The following is an 18,525-nucleotide window of genomic DNA, read 5'->3' as shown; positions in this document are numbered from 1 at the left end:
TTCATGTAACTCTGTGAACCTCTCTGGGTGTCCCTAACGGGGGAGAATCTTTTCGCCATTAACCTAGAAGTTTAATTATCAGAGCTGTATAGTTGGAGAAGTCCTGAGACTACAGGAAGAATAAAACTGAAATCCAGAGGCAGGAAACTTAAGCCCAAAACCTGAGAACACCAGAAAACTCCTGACTACATGGAACTTTAAGTGATAAGTGACCGTCCAAAAGCCTCCATACCTACACTGAAACCAACCACCACCCAAGAGCCAATAAGTTTTAGAGCAAGACATACCACGCAAATTCTCCAGCAACACAGGAACATAGCCCTGAATGTCAACATACAGGCTACCCAAGGTCACACCTAACACACAGACCCAACTCAAAACTCATTACTGGGCACTCCATTGCTCTCCAAAGAGAAGAAATCAAGTTCCACGCACCAGTACACTGACGCAAGCTTCCCTAACCAGGAAACCTTGACAAGCCAAACGTCCAACCCCACCCACTGGGTAAATCCTCCACAATAAAAAGGAACCACAGACCTCCAGAATACAGAAAGTCCACTCCAGACACAGCAATCTAAACAAGATGAAAAGGCAAAGAAATACCCAACAGGTAAAGGAACAAGAAAAATGCCCACCAAGTCAAACAAAAGAGGAGGAGATAGGGAATCTACCTGAAAAAGAATTTAGAATAATGATAATAAAAATGATCCAAAATCTTGAAAACAAAATGGAGTTACAGATAAATAGCTTGGAAACAAAGATTGAAAAGATACAAGAATTGTTTAATAAAGACCTAGAAGAAATAAAAAAGAGTCAATTAAAAATGAATAATGCAATAAATGAGATCAAAAACACTTGGAGGGAACCAACAGTAGAATAACGGAGACAGAGGATAGGATAAGTGAGGTAGAAGATAAAATGGTGGAAATAAATGAAGCAGAGAGGAAAAAAGAAAAAAGGATCAAAAAAAATGAGGACAACTCAGGGACCTCTTGGGACAATGTGAAACGCCCCCAACATTCGAATCATAGGAGTTCCAGAAGAAGAAGACAAAAAAGAAAGGCCATGAGAAAATACTCGAGGAGATAATAGCTGAAAACTTCCCTAAAATGGGGAAGGAAATAGCCACCCAAGTCCAAGAAACCCAGAGAGTCCCAAACAGGATAAACCCAAGGCGAAACACCCCAAGACACATATTAATCAAACTAACAAAGATCAAACACAAAGAACAAATATTAAAAGCAGCAAGGGAAAAACAACAAATAAACACACAAGGGATTCCCATAAGGATAACAGCTGATCTATCAATAGAAACCTCCAGGCCAGAAGGGAATGGCAGGACTGAAAGTATGAAAGAGAAAAACCTACAACCTAGATTACTGTATCCAGCAAGGATCTCATTCAGATATAGAAGGAGAACTCAAAAGCTTTACAGATAAGCAAAAGCTGAGAGAATTCAGCAACTACCAAACCAGCTCTTCAACAAATGCTAAAGGATCTTCTCTAGACAGGAAATGCAGAAAGGTTGTATAAACGTGAACCCAAAACAACAAAGTAAATGGCAACGGGACCACACCTATCAATAATTACCTTAAATGTAAATGGGTTGAATGCCCCAACCAAAAGACAAAGATTGGCTGAATGGATACAAAAACAAGACCCCTATATATGCTGTCTACAAGAGACCCACCTCAAAGCAAGAGACACATACAGACTAAAAGTGAAGGGCTGGAAAAAAATATTTCACACAAACGGAGACCAAAAGAAAGCAGGAGTCGCAATACTCATATCAGATAAAATAGACTTTCAAATAAAGGATGTGAAAAGAGACAAAGAAGGACACTACATAATGATCAAAGGATCAATCCAAGAAGAAGATATAACAATTATAAATATATATGCACCCAACATAGGAGCACCGCAATATGTACGGCAAACACTAACGAGTATGAAAGAGGAAATTAATAGTAACACAATAATAGTGGGAGACTTTAATACCCCACTCACAACTATGGATAGATCAACTACACAGAAAATTAACAAGGAAACACAAACTTTAAATGACACAACATGGACCAGCAGACCTAAATTGATATCTATAGGACATTTCACCCCAAAACAATCAAACTTCACCTTTTTCTCAAGTGGCACACGGAACTTCTCCAGAAAATAGATCACATCCTGGGCCATAAATCTGGTCTTTGGAAAATTCAAAAAAATTGAAATCATTCCAGTCATCTTTTCTGACCACAGTGCAGTAAGATTAGATCTCAATTACAGGAAAAAAATTGTTAAAAATTCAAACACATGGAGGCTAAATAACACGCTTCTGAATAACCAACAAATCATAGAAGAAATCAAAAAAGAAATCAAAATATGTATAGAAATGAATGAAAATGAAAACACAACAACCCAAAACCTATGGGACACTGTAAAAGCAGTGCTAAGGGGAAAGTTCATAGCATTACAGGCTTACATCAAGAAACAAGAAAAAAGCCAAATAAATAACCTAACTCTACACCTAAAGCAATTAGAGAAGGAAGAAATGAAGAACCCCAGGGTTAGCAGAAGGAAAGAAATCTTAAAAATTAAGGCAGAAATAAATGCAATAGAAACTAAAGAGACCATAGCAAAAATCAACAAAGCTAAAAGCTGGTTTTTTGAAAAAATAAACAAAATTGACAAACCATTAGCAAGACTCATTAAGAAGCAAAGAGAGAAGAACCAAATTAACAAAATTAGAAATGAAAATGGAGAGATCACAACAGACAACACTGAAATACAAAGGATCATAAGAGACTACTACCAGCAGCTCTATGCCAATAAAATGGACAACTTGGATGAAATGGACAAATTCTTAGAAAAGTATAACTTTCCAAAACTGAACCAGGAAGAAATAGAAGATCTTAACAGACCCATCACAGGCAAGGAAATCGAAACTGTAATCAAAAATCTTCCAGCAAACAAAAGCCCAGGACCAGATGGCTTCACAGCAAAAAAAAAAAAAAAATTTAGAGAAGAGCTAACACCTACCTTACTCAAACTCTTCCAGAAAATTGCAGAAGAAGGTAAACTTCCAAACTCATTCTATGAGGCCACCATCACCCTAATTCCAAAACCAGACAAAGATGCCACAAAAAAAGAAAACTACAGGCCAATATCACTGATGAACATAGATGCAAAAATCCTTAACAAAATTCTAGCAAACAGAATCCAACAACATATTAAAAAAATCATACACCACGACCAAGTGGGCTTTATCCCAGGAATGCAAGGATTCTTCAATATCCGCAAATCAATCAATGTAATACACCACATTAACAAATTGAAAGATAAAAACCATATGATTATCTCAATAGATGCAGAGAAAGCCTTTGACAAAATTCAACACTCATTTATGATTAAAACTCTCCAAAAAGCAGGAATAGAAGGAACATACCTCAACATAATAAAAGCCATATATGACAAACCCACAGCAAGCATCACCCTCAATGGTGAAAAATTGAAAGCATTCCCCCTGAAATCAGGAACAAGACAAGGGTGCCCACTGTCACCACTACTGTTCAACATAGTGTTGGAAGTTTTGGCCACAGCAATCAGAGCAGAAAAAGAAGTAAAAGGAATCCAGATAGGAAAAGAAGAAGTGAAACTCTCACTGTTTGCAGATGACATGATCCTCTACATAGAAAACCCTAAAGACTCTACCAGAAAATTACTAGAACTAATCAATGAATATAGTAAAGTTGCAGGATATAAAATTAACACACAGAAATCCCTTGCATTCCTATATACTAACAATGAAAAACAGAAAGAGAAATTAAGGAAACAATACCATTCACCATTGCAACAAAAAGAATAAAATACTTAGGAGTATATCTACCTAAAGAAACAAAAGACCTATACATAGAAAACTATAAAACACTGATGAAAGAAATCAAAGAGGACACAAACAGATGGAGAAACATACCGTGTTCATGGATTGGAAGAATCAATATTGTCAAAATGGCTATTCTACCCAAAGCAATCTATAGATTCAATGCAATCCCTATCAAGCTACCAACGGTATTTTTCACAGAACTAGACCAAAGAATTTCACAATTTGTATGGAAATACAAAAAACCTCGAATAGCCAAAGTAATCTTGAGAAAGAAGAATGGAACTGGAGGAATCAACCTGCCTGACTTCAGACTCTACTACAAAGCCACAGTCATCAAGACAGTATGGTACTGGCACAAAGACAGAAATATAGATCAATGGAACAGAATAGAAAGCCCAGAGATAAATCCACGAACCTATGGACACCTTATCTTTGACAAAGGAGGCAAGGATATACAATGGAAAAAAGACAACCTCTTTAACAAGTGGTGCTGGGAAAACTGGTCAACCACTTGTAAAAGAATGAAACTAGAACACTTTCTAACACCATACACAAAAATAAACTCAAAATGGATTAAAGATCTAAATGTAAGACCAGAAACTATAAAAACTCCTAGAGGAGAACATAGGCAAAACACTCTCTGACATAAAATCACAGCAAGATCCTCTATGACCCACCTCCCAGAATATTGGAAATAAAAGCAAAACTAAACAAATGGGACCTAATGAAACTTAAAAGCTTTTGCACTACAAAGGAAACTATAAGTAAGGTGAAAAGACAGCCCTCAGATTGGGAGAAAATAATAGCAAATGAAGAAACAGACAAAGGATTAATCTCAAAAATATACAAGCAACTCCTGCAGCTCAATTCCAGAAAAATAAATGACCCAATCAAAAAATGGGCCAAAGAACTAAACAGACATTTCTCCAAAGAAGACATACAGATGGCTAACAAACACATGAAAAGATGCTCAACATCACTCATTATCAGAGAAATGCAAATCAAAACCACAATGAGGTACCATTACACGCCAGTCAGGATGGCTGCTATCCAAAAGTCTACAAGCAATAAATGCTGGAGAGGGTGTGGAGAAAAGGGAACCCTCTTACACTGTTGGTGGGAATGCAAACTAGTACAGCCACTATGGAAAACAGTGTGGAGATTCCTTAAAAAACTGGAAATAGAACTGCCATATGACCCAGCAATCCCACTTCTGGGCATACACACTGAGGAAACCAGATCTGAAAGAGACACGTGCACCCCAATGTTCATCGCAGCACTGTTTATAATAGCCAGGACATGGAAGCAACCTAGATGCCCATCAGCAGATGAATGGATAAGGAAGCTGTGGTACATATACACCATGGAATATTACTCAGCTGTCAAAAAGAATTCATTTGAATCAGTCCTAATGAGATGGATGAAACTGGAGCCCCTTATACAGAGTGAAGTAAGCCAGAAAGATAAAGAACATTACAGCATACTAACACATATATATGGAATTTAGAAAGATGGTAACGATAACCCTATATGCAAAACAGAAAAAGAGACACAGAAATACAGAACAGACTTTTGAACTCTGTGGGAGAATGTGAGGGTGGATGTTTCAAAAGAACAGCATGTATACTATCTATGGTGAAACAGATCACCAGCCCAGGTGGGATGCATGAGACAAGTGCTCGGGCCTGGTGCACTGGGAAGACCCAGAGGAGTCGGGTGAAGAGGGAGGTTGGAGGGTGGGATCGGGATGGGGAATAAGTGTAAATCTATGGCTGATTCATATCAATGTATGACAAAAACCCACTGAAATGTTGTGAAGTAATTAGCCTCCAACTAATAAAAAAAAAAAAAAAAAAAAAAAAAAAAAAAAAAAAAAAAAAAAAAAAAAAAAAAAAAATAAAAATTCAATCGAGTGTTTAATATTTCAAAATCAATTTGGATGTACGAAGATGCCTATTCCCTTGAGACCCTTTAAATTCACTTGACTAATGTATTAATACAATGATATGAACACAATAAATCACTGTAAGACTAAGTTGTTAAAAACAGCATTTATTTAAGAGTTCATACAGAGTGAAGTTAAAACTTAACTTTACAAAACTTATGTTTTGAATGAGGTGTTATGGGGGGACAACACATGATTTAAATACATATATATGTACATGTATAATATGTATTGCGTGTGTGTGTGTATATATATATTTAAATACATGCAGTTGCTCTATAGTTCAGATTGGTGCCTCAGTGGATACATGAGACAGTAGACGGTTCCTGTTGAAAAGTCTTTTTCAGGTAAAGTACGTGATATCTGCATATTTGAAACTAAGATTAGAAAAATGTCACAAGAAATGTCATTGGCCTTTGCCTTCTGGACTAGGAAAGTGTCACCAGAGACAAAGAACATTTCTGGATGTCCATCCAGCGACATCTGTTGTGGAAAAGAGAAAAGCTTTGTGAAGCATCTCATATCTTTGGTCAATGATTTACCTTTTGTCCATATATTGATAAATCGGTCACTTCTGAATTAACACTGAATTTCACTGACCACCTGCACTGTTAAAGAGGAAAGAGAATAACAGCTACTATGATATCAGAACAAAAGCCAGTACCTATTAGAGACGAGTGTAGTGCCCACTTCTTTCAACGCTTGCCACTTGTTACTGATGCATACACACACATACCACACCTACATACCCTTCATAACGTTTCCCACACAATAAAAAATTTGCATAAGATCAAGTTCCTTTTTTCCCCAATGCTTTTCTGCAACTTTCTTCTCAGAGCATTGTTCTCCCTCAATGTGTTAGCTAAGTCATCTGGAATTAAAGGGTATTTTTGGTAGAAATGCCATTCAGAGGTCCCTTTCATCATCTACATGATCCTAGTTTCATCTGGGTCCCTGCTGCCTTTGAGCATCTCAGCCAGGCAGACAGAGGTGCAGCAGTTGGAATGAATATCATTCATTGAGGGAGTTCAACCAGGAAAAGGAGAAGACGTGGCGAGCTGGCTCAGAATCAGCTCCGTTCCCGCTCCCTGAAGTGGCAGCCTGTCTCTGGAGGGGAGAGTTCTCAAATCCAGTCTGCAACAGAAGAAAACCTGCATCAGAGGGAAAAGAGGCCAGTCCTTTGCAAGCTGGTCCAGTCACTCTTCTACCGAGGAGAAAGGATAATAATAATTATATAGGACATAATTATTATTAGGAATGGAGAGCAAGCTCAGGTTATCTTGGCTGTGGCCAAGAGCCATGAAAGGATTTCACACGCAGGGGTAACAGTAATGCATGCAGTGGAGGAAAGTTCTAGGGAAAGAGTATAGGCTATTCTACTCTTTTTTAAATCGACCTGTATAGGATTTACTGAGATGAAAATCATATTAAAACTAACAGGAGTTTGGATTTAGAAAAGGCTAAGATAAAATCCTAAATTAAATGACTTTGCTACATCACATGACATAAATCTCTCCACTGCTAAATTAAGAATTTCTAAAAACATGTGAAAAATATATAAGTAAATTTTGCAAAACTGCAGGTTTTGAGAAAGGACTCCTTTCTCTAGGCAATAAAATCTACTCACATAAACATTTCTAATGAGGTATCTTTTATAGATACCAGACAAATCATAAGTTATGATTTTGAATCTAATCTCGAAAGTGAAATGTATGCTTTGAGTTTAAAAAATAACAGTTTAGTAGAATCAGGGATACTCATAAAGAAGTCTTGCTGAAATGCAATGTGTTGTAAAAACACAAACTCCTTACGTGGAAAGTATGACAAACACAGTTCTTCCTAGGAGAAACGTCTAACATAGACTAACATATTCTGATGACTTCACTGGTAAAGTTACCCTGTGAGATTAGAATGCTGCTGATACCAAAGCAATGAGGTGGGCACATGCATTCAACCCAGACACCCAGGGTGATTTTTTGAAGCTGCTATATGATTGGACAACATCCGGCACAGGCAAAGCACGACTTCAGTGAGTGTGTTGTTTTGTTGCCACTCAAAACAGTTTCAAGTGAAAAATGAGCGCTTGTCCTACACTTTACCTGATTTTGCCCTAAAGATATATTGGGGGGTAATCTTTCAAGTTCAGTAAAATTATCCCAAGTCCTTAAGGCTTTAGGATTACCCTTCCCCCTGTGATGTTGCTCCCTGATAAAAAGTTAAGGGGGGCCATAAAATCATATTAGCCATGGAATCATATTATTTTTATTAGAATAAAACTGAAGCAGGTAGTTTTCTATAAAGGAATAGCTGAGACATCAAGTGTGATTTGGCTTCTTTTTTAAAAAGGCTGTTATTAGATTCTGTTGGTAACGGGTTAGCTACCTGGATGTCCTTGAAGTTAAGGTGGAATAAACATCATCTTGACAGAGGTCCATCTAGTCAAAGCTATGGTTTTTCCAGTAGTCATATATGGATGTGAGAGTTGGACTATAAAGAACGCTGAGCACCGAAGAATTGCTGCTTTTGAACTGTGGACTGCAAGGAGATCCAACCAGTCAATCCTAAAGGAAATCAGTCCTGAATATTCATTGGAAGGACTGATACTGAAGCTGAAACTCCAATACTTTGGCCACCTGATGCAAAGAACCGACTCATTGGAAAAGACCCAGATGCTGGGAAAGATCGAGGGCAGGAGGAGGAGGGGACGACAGAGGATGAGATGGTTGGATGGCGTCACTGACGCGATGGACATGAGCTTGAGTAAACTCCAGGAGTTGGTGATGGACAGGGAGGTCTGGTGTGCTGCAGTCCATGGGGTTGCAAACAGTTGGACACAGCTCAGCAACTGAACTGACAGAACCTGTTTATGCATACCAAACTCTTCTCGTCCCCATCAGAGTCACCCTTACTCTCATGAATCCTAACAAAAAACCCAAGTGATCTGGGCACATCATTGATATGTAAAGCACTTTTTTTCTAGCCATTCTGTATGAACGAACAGTGAATTTTGCATAGATGAACGGACCATCAGGCTTCACTGTGTAGCCTCTTTTTCTTGAAGGCAACTTCTAATCTAGAGGAAACTTCTGTGACAGTTGTCCTGAAATATCTAAAGGGTGAAACTAGCTGTGTAAGGTATAGTCTGTGTGGGACAGAATCTTTGTGACACTGCTGGGGGTGTGCAAGCTATTTGAGATGGCTTTTGGAATTTGTATTTCTGTGCTTTTTTATATTCAAGATTAGAATCTGTGTGTTAGTCGTGTCCAACTCTGCGATCCCATGGATTTTAGTCCACCAGGCTCCTCTGTCCATGGAATTTCCCAGGCAAGGATACTGGAGTGGGTTGCCATGTCCTTCTCCAGGGGATCTTCCTGACCCATGGATTGAACCAGGCAGGTTCACACCTGATCTGAACCCAGGTCTCCTACATTGCAGGCAGATTCTTTACCATTGGTGCTACCCGGGAAGACCAATGGAAAATCTATCTTCCATTTAAAATGTTTTAGCAGTTAATACCCTACAACCTTCAAAACTTGGTGTCAAATAGTTTGGGTTCGCTGTTTTAACACCCTCACATTTCAGTCAGTTATTAGATTTTTCCTTCTAACAATATGGACAAATGCTATCTTTCAGGGAAGAAAGGCTGGTGCCAGAGTGGGGGCCAAGAGCAGAGATTATTCTGAGTATCTGTAGGTGATCACACTGTCTCCTTGGTCTTGTTTATGTGAACTTGAGGGTCCCCAACCATCTCAGCAAGGAAGTTTTATGCAAAGAGGCTGAGCCTGGTTTCGAATCCCAGAATAACAATTCATTAGCAATATGACTCGGGCAAGACACTTAACCTCTCTGAGCCTTTTGTTTTCTCTTCTGTAAAACAGAGATGACACCCTATAACCTGCCTGCAAATGCAGGGGACATAAGAGACATGGGTTCAATCCCTGGGTCAGGAAATCCCCTAGAGGAGGGCATGGCAACCCACTCCAGGATTCTTGCCTGGAGAATCCCCATGGACAGAGGAGCCTGGCAGGCCACTGTCCATACATCACAAAGAGTCGGACACAACTGAAGTGACTTAGCACGCATGTACCCTATCCCACAAGGCTGTCGTAAGGACTGAATAAATAATGTACCTAAAGCACTTTGCACGTGACTTACTTATATTAAATGCTTCATAAATGTCATTTCCTTCCTTCCTTTCTTCTTTCTCATATTAGCGAAGAGGCTCCTCTTCCAGGCAGAATCACCTGGGGACTATTTGTGAGGAATGATACACAACAGCCAGGACCCTCAGTAAAGAAAGACAGTTGTATTGGGGATGTTCATCTTTTCAGAACTGGACATCATGTATGTTTCAGTTCTTTTGGCATGTTGTAATCATGACTATCCATCACCCAGTCCAGTGTATCTCCATGTGGCCTGACTTTATATATGGCTCTCTCATAAAGGAAGAATGAGTTAAAATTTTAGAAATCTTTCTATACGCACAGTCTATTCAATCATAGGTTCTTCCCGGGTGACGCCAGTGGTAAAAGAACCTGTCTGCCAATGCAGGAGATGGAAGAGACACAGGTTCGATGCCTGTGTTAGGAAGATCTCCTGGAGGAGGGCATCGCAACCCACTCCAATATTCTTGCCTGGAAAAATCCCGTGGACAGAGGGCCTGGCAGGCTACAGTCCATGGAGTCACAGAGAGTTGGACATGACTGAGCATGCATGCACGCTTTCAATCATAAGCAGACATTTTCCCTACAGCCTTCCTCAAGAGAATTTTATATATGCATTCCTTTAAATAGTTTTCCAAATGCTGGCTATCCTTCATCACAGGAAGTGCTGTTTCTTAGGAATACTGATGTCCCATGAATCTGAACAAAGGACAGAGAATGATAAGCACTGATCTTCTCTACCTGCTTTTGAGTTTGTCCTGAGTTGGAGTTTGGTCCAAGGTGCATGACAAAGGGAAGAAAGGATTGTTAGTCCCATATTATTTCTAAATTTCACACATTTTCCTCAGGTAACAAATGAACAAACCTACAACCATCATTTAACACTGCTCTGTCAGCACAGGGCTTCAGATAAGAAGTATGAGTTTTAGTAATAAAATAAAACCAGGAGATAGAATAGGGAGGCAGAGTTTTCCATCTCAACTGTGAGACCCAGTTCAGTCAAGATCCACAGAAGACCAGCAGAAGGGGGTGATACACCTTTGCTCAAAGGAAAGACTATTTTTCTCAGATGAACTTGACCAGAAATTCTGGGTATTCATGAACCAGACTCAGTCAGAAACATAAAACCTTTTATTTTCCTTTGATTTATTTGATGCTGCTATCAAATGTCCTTTGAAAGGGAATTAATGCAGTGTCAGATTATGGTACTAGAGTATCTTTTCCCTGCATAGAAGGGGAGGGTCATGAGAGGCGCTTTTACTCAGGGCTGAGTGATGTGTGGGCAGCATCCTTCTCATGTTATCATCTAGCGCCATTTCTTGCTGATGGAGATTGAGGAGCATGCATTCTGCCAGAGGCTTGTGGGCAATCTGTCCCTGAGTACAGGACAGTTTCAGGCTATGGCCAGTGTTGGCTTGGCCTGAACTCTGCATGGTACTTTGAAAAAGACTTTAATTAGTTGCAGACATCAAGAATCAGGTGCAAGAACATGGAGAAAAAGAAACTCTTGTCACTTGGTGGGAATGTAAAATGGTGTAACAGAGCATCGCAGTTCCTCAAAATTTGAACATGGGATTACCATACAATCCAGCAATTCCATGTTTTGGTATATACCCCAAAGATCTGAAGGCAGGAACTCACACATATTTGTACCCTCATGCTTACAGTGGCACTATCACAACAGCTAAGAGGAAGCAACTTGAGTGTCCATCAATGGGTAAATAAACAAAATGTGGCATATACATACAATGGGATAGTGTTGTTGTTCAGTCATGTCTGACTCTTTGCAACCCCACGGACTGCACTATGCCAGGCTTCCCTGTCCTTCATCATCTTCCAGAGCTTGCTTAAACTCATGTCCATTGAGTCGGTGACGCCGTCCAACCATCTCATCCTCTGTCGCCTCCTTCTCCTCCTGCCCTCAATCTTCCCCAGCATCAGGGTCTTTTCCAATGAGTTGGTTTTTTGCATCAGGTGACCAAAGTATTGGCGCTTCAGCATCAGGCCTTCCAATGAATATTCAGGGCTGACTTCCTTTAGGGTTGACTGTTTTGATCTCCTTGCTGTCCAAAGGACTCTCAGGAGTCTTCTCCAGCACCACTCAATCTTAAACAGAAAGGAAATTCTGACACCTGCTGCAGCATGGGCGAACCTTGAGGATGTTATGCTGAGTGAAATAAGCAAGTCACTAAAAGCTACAGTACCACCCCACTATCTAGAGTTGTCAAATTCATCCAAACAGAAAGTAGAATGCTGCTTGCCAATGGCTGGGGAAGGAGACAATGGAAAGATGTTGTTTAATGAGTGTAGAGTTTCAGTTTTGCAAATGAAAAAGTTCCGGAGATTGGTTGCATAATAGTGGAAATTTACTTAGTGATACTGGGCTTCCCAGGTGGTTGAGTGGTAAAGAATCTGTCTGCCAATGCAGGAGATGCAGATTTGATGCCTGGGTTAGGAAGATCCCCTGGAGAAGGCAATGGCAATCCACGCCAGTATCCTTGCCTGAGAAATCCCATGGACAGAGGAGCCTGGTGGGCTGCAGTCCATGGGGTCACAGCAGAGACAGACATGGCTTAGTGACTGAGCATGAGTGCCTTTACCTACAGGCCTTGGTCCACTTGATTGAACAAAACGAAACAGATGCTTTCCTAATGTTTATGCAGGCATAAGTCAGGGTAGCCATGTTTATAAGAGAAATTACTTTTTGCTGGCCTAAAGTAAAAGAGTGAGCTGCACCAGGTCGTTGTAATGAGTGACCAGTGCCCTCAGGCTGCCTCTCAGCTTCCCAGGGCCTCCGTAGGTGCCAGCCTCAGCCCTTCTCCAAATGACCATCTCCTGTAGCACCCACGATTCTGATCCGTTACTTTGTACCTGGCCCATGTTCCATTCCCTCAGGCATATCCAAGCGATACTAACTGATCAGATACATTGAATTGCAACCAAGAGACTGATGGATGCTGACAGCTTCAGGTCCACTCCTGCCAGATACCACTTTACCTAGAAATTGTCCTGCCTGACCCTGCGGGCTGGCTGCTGTATGTCAGTCACATGCCCGGCCGGGAAGAGGAGGGGGGCGGGCAGCGAGGACACTGTGTCCAGACCCCGCCCTTGGATGGCCCCCTCCACTCTGCCGCTTCGAATGGCAATCACAAATTCTACCTGACGGAAGGATCTGGTTACCACTGCATGTTAAAAGCCAGTCTTTCTGGGCCAATCCAGAGGAAGCTCTGGCCTTCTACAATGAAAGCCATCTGCCTTAAAAGAATGACAGTGGGAAGGGTAAGGCTAGACTGGAGGCCGCTGGGTGGGTGACCACCAGGGTCTGTCCTGCACCTGCTGGGCTGAGTCAGAGAGTCAGAGCCAGATGCTGCAAACAGGTGTTAGAGGGAATGCTGAGGGCAGGGTTAGAGTATTTATTCAGAGGGACTAAACCCAAGCACTGGCTGCTCCCTACTCAGCATTCCTGAACCTCGGGCCTTGGATAGCTTAAGCATCATGGATTCCAGGCTGGAAAAGAGAGGACAGCCAAGAGCCTGGGCCAGTCATCAAGGGCTGGGAAGTGCCTGGGGCCTGGTCTGTGACTCACAGCCAAGAGCCTGAGCCCCGGAAACTCGGTTGGGCAGGTCTATCCTGGGCATTTCTGTCACAGGGATACAGTCTTTACAGCTCAGTGGCAGAGCACTGAGGTATGTCAGGACCGCAGCACAGAGCTGTGAATATACAGCACCCTCTCCATGGATGCTGGAGGAAAGGATAAAGAAGACACACCCTCCCCTCCCCCAACACCAGGAGCCCTGGGAGGAAAACATTCACTAAAGGGCATTTTTCCCCTTAGGAGAATTCACAGCTCTGAGCACTGAGGGATGGAAGGGATGGATGGAGCGGATCTGGGGGCTTCACTGCCTTTAGCTGCCTCTGTCTTGCTCAGTTAGGGAAGATCAGAAACCAGGCCTATGAAACAAGAAGAAATTAAATTCACTCCTTTTTCTTAACCTGGAGGAAGATGTCTGGTGTACTTTGACTGGTGGACTTTGACTTTGGGCTGTTTCAAACACGGCCTCTAGGAATAGAGGGAGTTGGGGTGGGGGGCAGGAAGGAGAAGTGAAAATGTCAATGTCACAGTTTTGCAGACATTTACAGTCAGCCTTCTTCTCAGGTATGGACCCGCCATTATGTGTCCAGCAGAGTGTGTGTGCTCAGCCTTTCTGAAAGGAGAACTTTATTACAAAGGATGCTAATTAGATTATCAACTCCTCACAGATAGGACTTCTTTGCCTTGTGTGAAGGAAACAATAGGTTTTCCTCAAGAGCCATGGGAGGTCAATGGTATTGTTATGCCCAGTTCATGGACGAGAAAACAGAGGATGGTTGAGGAACTGGCTCAGAGTAACTCTAAAGATAAAGTGCTGAGATCAGAACCCCAAAGGGAAAAGAGGCAGCCAGAGCTGCTGAGCATGAGAGATAGGCTGACTGCACCCCCACAAGTCAGAGATGGGGCGGAGGGGGCTCAGCAACTGAAGGACGGGTGCAGGGGGTGGGAGCCTAGAACTGACCTGTCTGTGCCAGCGTGTCGTGAGGGGTGAGTCAATGCAGAGAACCCTTGGTCACACTGTTTTTGCTTCAATCACATCAACCCTGATAAAGTGGGGATTCACCCACTTGCCCTAGATGTGGGTGTGACCTCCATTCTACTGCAGGCACGTACTCCGTGGTGGTGGACAAGGGGTCACTGAGCACCAGGCTCCCAGCTGCTCCATAATTTGGAGCAAGTCACTCACCCTCTGTGATCCTCTACTTAGAAATGAGGAAGTTTTATAATAACTGAATCACTTTGCTGTACCGCAGACGTTAACACCACTGTAAATCAATTATACTTCAACAAAACTAATTTTATGAAAAAATAACAGTAACAATGTCAAATTTTAAAAGTGAGGAAGTTAAAAAATTCCTACTGTGCAGGGTTGTTGTGAAGTTTAAATGAGAGAATCTCTGTGAAAGACCTTGCACAGGATAAAGCAATGTGCACGTTAGTTATAGCCTTTGCCACACGGCACTGGTTTTTCAGATGCTTTGAACAGTGGTGGATTTGTTCTTTCCCTGTGGGTTCTAGTGGGGAAAAGGCATTTCATGGAAATCACTGAGATACATAAATAAAGGGAGAAAAATCCACAGGGTGCACAGCACTAATAAGGGCCTTAGGTTAAATCAGAATAACAAATACTAAAAAAACTACAGAAGTAAAACTCAAGTAGCTTTGTCATGACAACTCCCCCAGAAAGCTCTCCCAGGTGCCTATGTTACTGTTTTCATGGAATTGTGGGACTGCAGGCACATGTTGCCAGGGGAAATGAATTCATTACACGGCTGCTGTTGCTAAGTCGCTTCAGTTGTGTCCGACTCTATGCGACCCCATAGACAGCAGCCCACCAGGCTCCCCCATCCCTGGGATTCTCCAGGCAAGAACACTGGAGTGGGTTGCCATTTCCTTCTCCAATGCATGAAAGTGAAAAGTGAAAGTGAAGTCGCTTAGTCGTGTCTGAACCTTAGCGACCCCATGGACTGCAGCCCGCCAGGCTTCTCCGTCCATGGGATTTTCCAGGCAAGGGTACTGGAGAGGGGTGCCATTGCCTTCTCTATTCATTACACTGCTCACACGTAATTTACATTACATTTCCCTCTTTAAAACAGATACATCCATTTCAGCTTCCTATTCAAGTGACTATTACTAAGGAAGCTATTTGATCTTGAGAAATATAGCGTACAGTTTTAGTACAGATTTTGTTTTTTCTCTTCTAGTGTTAGTGGCTCAGTCATGTCTGACTCTTTGTGACCCCATGGGCTGTAGCCCACCAGACTACTCTGTGCATGAGATCCTCCAAGCAAGAATACTGGAGTCGGTAGCCATTCCCTTCTCCAGGAGATCTTCCCAACCCAGGGACTGATCCCAGATCTCCCACATTGTAGGCAGATTCTTTACTGTCTGAGTCACCAGGGAAGTCCCTTCTAGAAAAGCCCCCAAATTGACACTTGCTAGGATATCACTTTCCCAGTAGGGGGAAAAAAAAGAGAAAAGTGCAGTTGCAGGATACAAATGAAAAAGCAATAATAATATTAATGTAATAGTCTCATTAAAACTTACTTCTTTAAATAAAATCCTTCCTCTCTCCAAAATTTTTTCTATGTAAAAATGCTTGCATTTCATTATCAGAACTTCTTATAACTTCCAGGAATATCAAGTCCTGGATAATATTATGCAGTAAATGTAGGCCTGAGTGCTGATCATTTTTTCTCTGTTTTTACCAAGTGAAATTCCAGCATAGTCAGGGTGCCTGGCTTATCAGTGATTTGATTCATAAGCTTGAATCTCCTAATTTGTATAACACAAGCAGTTGCTCTCAGTAGAGATTTCTGTTTGAAAATAATTTGACACCCTGAATCCCTCAATTAAATTTAGAGAACATAGTTAAATTTTCATTCATTTCAGTTTGTTTTGGAAAATTAAATAGATCATTTCAAAGAACATAGGACCTGTAGTCACACTCATGGGAAATCATATTCTTGGTCTACTGATTTTTTAAAACATTCTCTGGTACCTTGTGAAATTAATCTCATGCAGGAAAGAAGCTTTTGCCTCAGGCATCGCTCACCACTGAGTCCCTAGTGGCAGGTGGACTTGATATTTACCCAAATCGGACTGAATGATTTGGTCTCAAAGGTTATTTGCATGAAAATTACTTTATCTTTTTGCATGTGATATCTTGTGGGGACCCACAGCTCCACATACCTGCTTTTCCTTGGAACACTGGCTACTGTTCATCCCAGTTTAAGAAAATATGGATATTTTCAAGGAGACTAAATCTTAGGTAGGGAAATTTGATAAGATCTCAGGTCTGGGGACACATGTATTGGTTTCTGAGAGTCTAGGAAATAAACCCTGGGCTTCAAGAAGAGAAGAGAATCTTGGCTAGTACCATGTTTCTTTCTTTCCCTCTTCCTTTCTTTCTTTCTTCTTTTCTTCCCTCTTCAAGAAATGTTTTTTTATTTTTCCCTGAAGGAGCACCTTTATAACCTCAAAGGACAACATTTATGGAACGGGGGCTGGGAACTAAGATGGCCACGGGCTGGTTTTCCTTGGAGACACTTCCTGCTCTGGACTTGCCCTCCACACACTGCTTTTGCTGTTTTAGGGTAGAGAATCCAAAGGTGTGGGTCACCCACATTGTCCCCGATGCTCTGTCTCTGAAATCATGATATATGCTAAAGGAAGCATCTGGCAAACCTCAGGACAGGAGGAAGGACCACCTGCACCTTCTTGTCAATCCTTGGGTGGGGAAACTTGTCAGCCAAGAGGACAAGCCCAGGGTTGGAAGGCCCTGGCCCATGCTGTGGGGGGAGTGGGGGGGCTCTGCAGTCCTGTGGAAACTGGTGTAGACAGCACAAGGAGTGAACTGGGACAGAAGCATGTCATTAAAATGTACAGACATCTTAGCTCATAAAGCAATTTACATCTGCACTAAAAATAGGGCCCCAAAGACCTTAATCATCAGATTGTAAAGTTGAGCCCAGTCACTTAAAAGCATCAGGCACCTCGGCTGTCAAGACCTTGCTCTGCTAGGCCTTGTTGCTGGCTGTGGGAGGAAGGGGAGACAGGCGTGCTGGATTTAGGCTGTGAGTCTTCTTGTGGCCAGCTGTTTAGAACAGGTTAAGCTTTGTCAGTACCTTCCTCCTACAGGCGACCCCCATCTGTCCTCTAACTTTTCTACCGTACCTTAAAGAATAGTGTATGTGAACCCATTCAAGCAGGCAGACACAAACAGTTATTATTTTTTTTAACACTTTCCTAGGGATAAACTCTTCGAGAAAATATAACAATGCTAATATAGGTACCTAAACAGAGTTTCAAAACACATAAGGCAAAACTGATAGAACTGCAAGGATAAATAGACAAATCCACAATTACAGTCAGAGATCTCAAAATTCCTCTCTTAGTAATTGATAAAACAAGTACATAGGAAATCAGTGAGGATATAATGAACCTGAACAACACTCACTGACCTGATGGACATTCATAGAACATTCCACCCAGCAACAACAGAAAATACAAGGTTTTCAACAGCACATGGAACATTCACTAAGTTAGCTTAGTACATTTTAAAAAAACTGGAACCATATAGACAATATTCTCTCTCCACAATGAAATCAAACCAAAAATCAAACAGAAAGAAATCTGGAAAATCGTAATTATGGCTGATTCATGTCTTATGGCAGAAACCAAGGCAACATTGTAAAGCAATTATCCTCCAATTAAAAAAGAAATCTGGAAAACCTCCATACAATGGAATACTAATCAGGAATATAAAGAAATGAGCTACTGATACATGCAACCAAATGGATGACTCAAGAATGATATGCCGTGGTACATATACACCATGGAATATTACTCAGCTGTTAAAAAGAATTCATTTGAACCAGTCCTAATGAGATGGATGAAACTGGAGCCCCTTATACAGAGTGAAGTAAGCCAGAAAGATAAAGAACAT

At 41.3% G+C, this 18,525-nt stretch overlaps 1 protein-coding gene across 3 annotated transcripts in view; it reads right to left on the bottom strand.

Moving 5' to 3' along the window:
• Window positions 1-5,913: 5,913 nt before the first annotated feature.
• TRIM55 (tripartite motif containing 55) overlaps window positions 5,914-18,525 on the bottom strand; it is a 59,170-nt gene continuing 46,558 nt past the window's right edge. For all 3 annotated transcript variants that reach the window (XM_043483826.1, XM_043483825.1, XM_043483828.1), the window contains one exon: window positions 5,914-6,956. In XM_043483826.1, the coding sequence (XP_043339761.1) occupies window positions 6,946-6,956 (11 nt within the window). In that variant the 3' untranslated portion in view covers window positions 5,914-6,945. The remainder of the gene's footprint in view (window positions 6,957-18,525) is intronic.

This window comes from Cervus canadensis, chromosome 12 (genome assembly GCF_019320065.1).
Source record: "Cervus canadensis isolate Bull #8, Minnesota chromosome 12, ASM1932006v1, whole genome shotgun sequence".
In the NCBI taxonomy this organism is placed as follows: domain Eukaryota; kingdom Metazoa; phylum Chordata; class Mammalia; order Artiodactyla; family Cervidae; genus Cervus; species Cervus canadensis.
The sequence above is the reverse complement of the archived record's forward strand: the minus strand, read 5'-3'. Positions and strand labels throughout refer to the sequence as shown.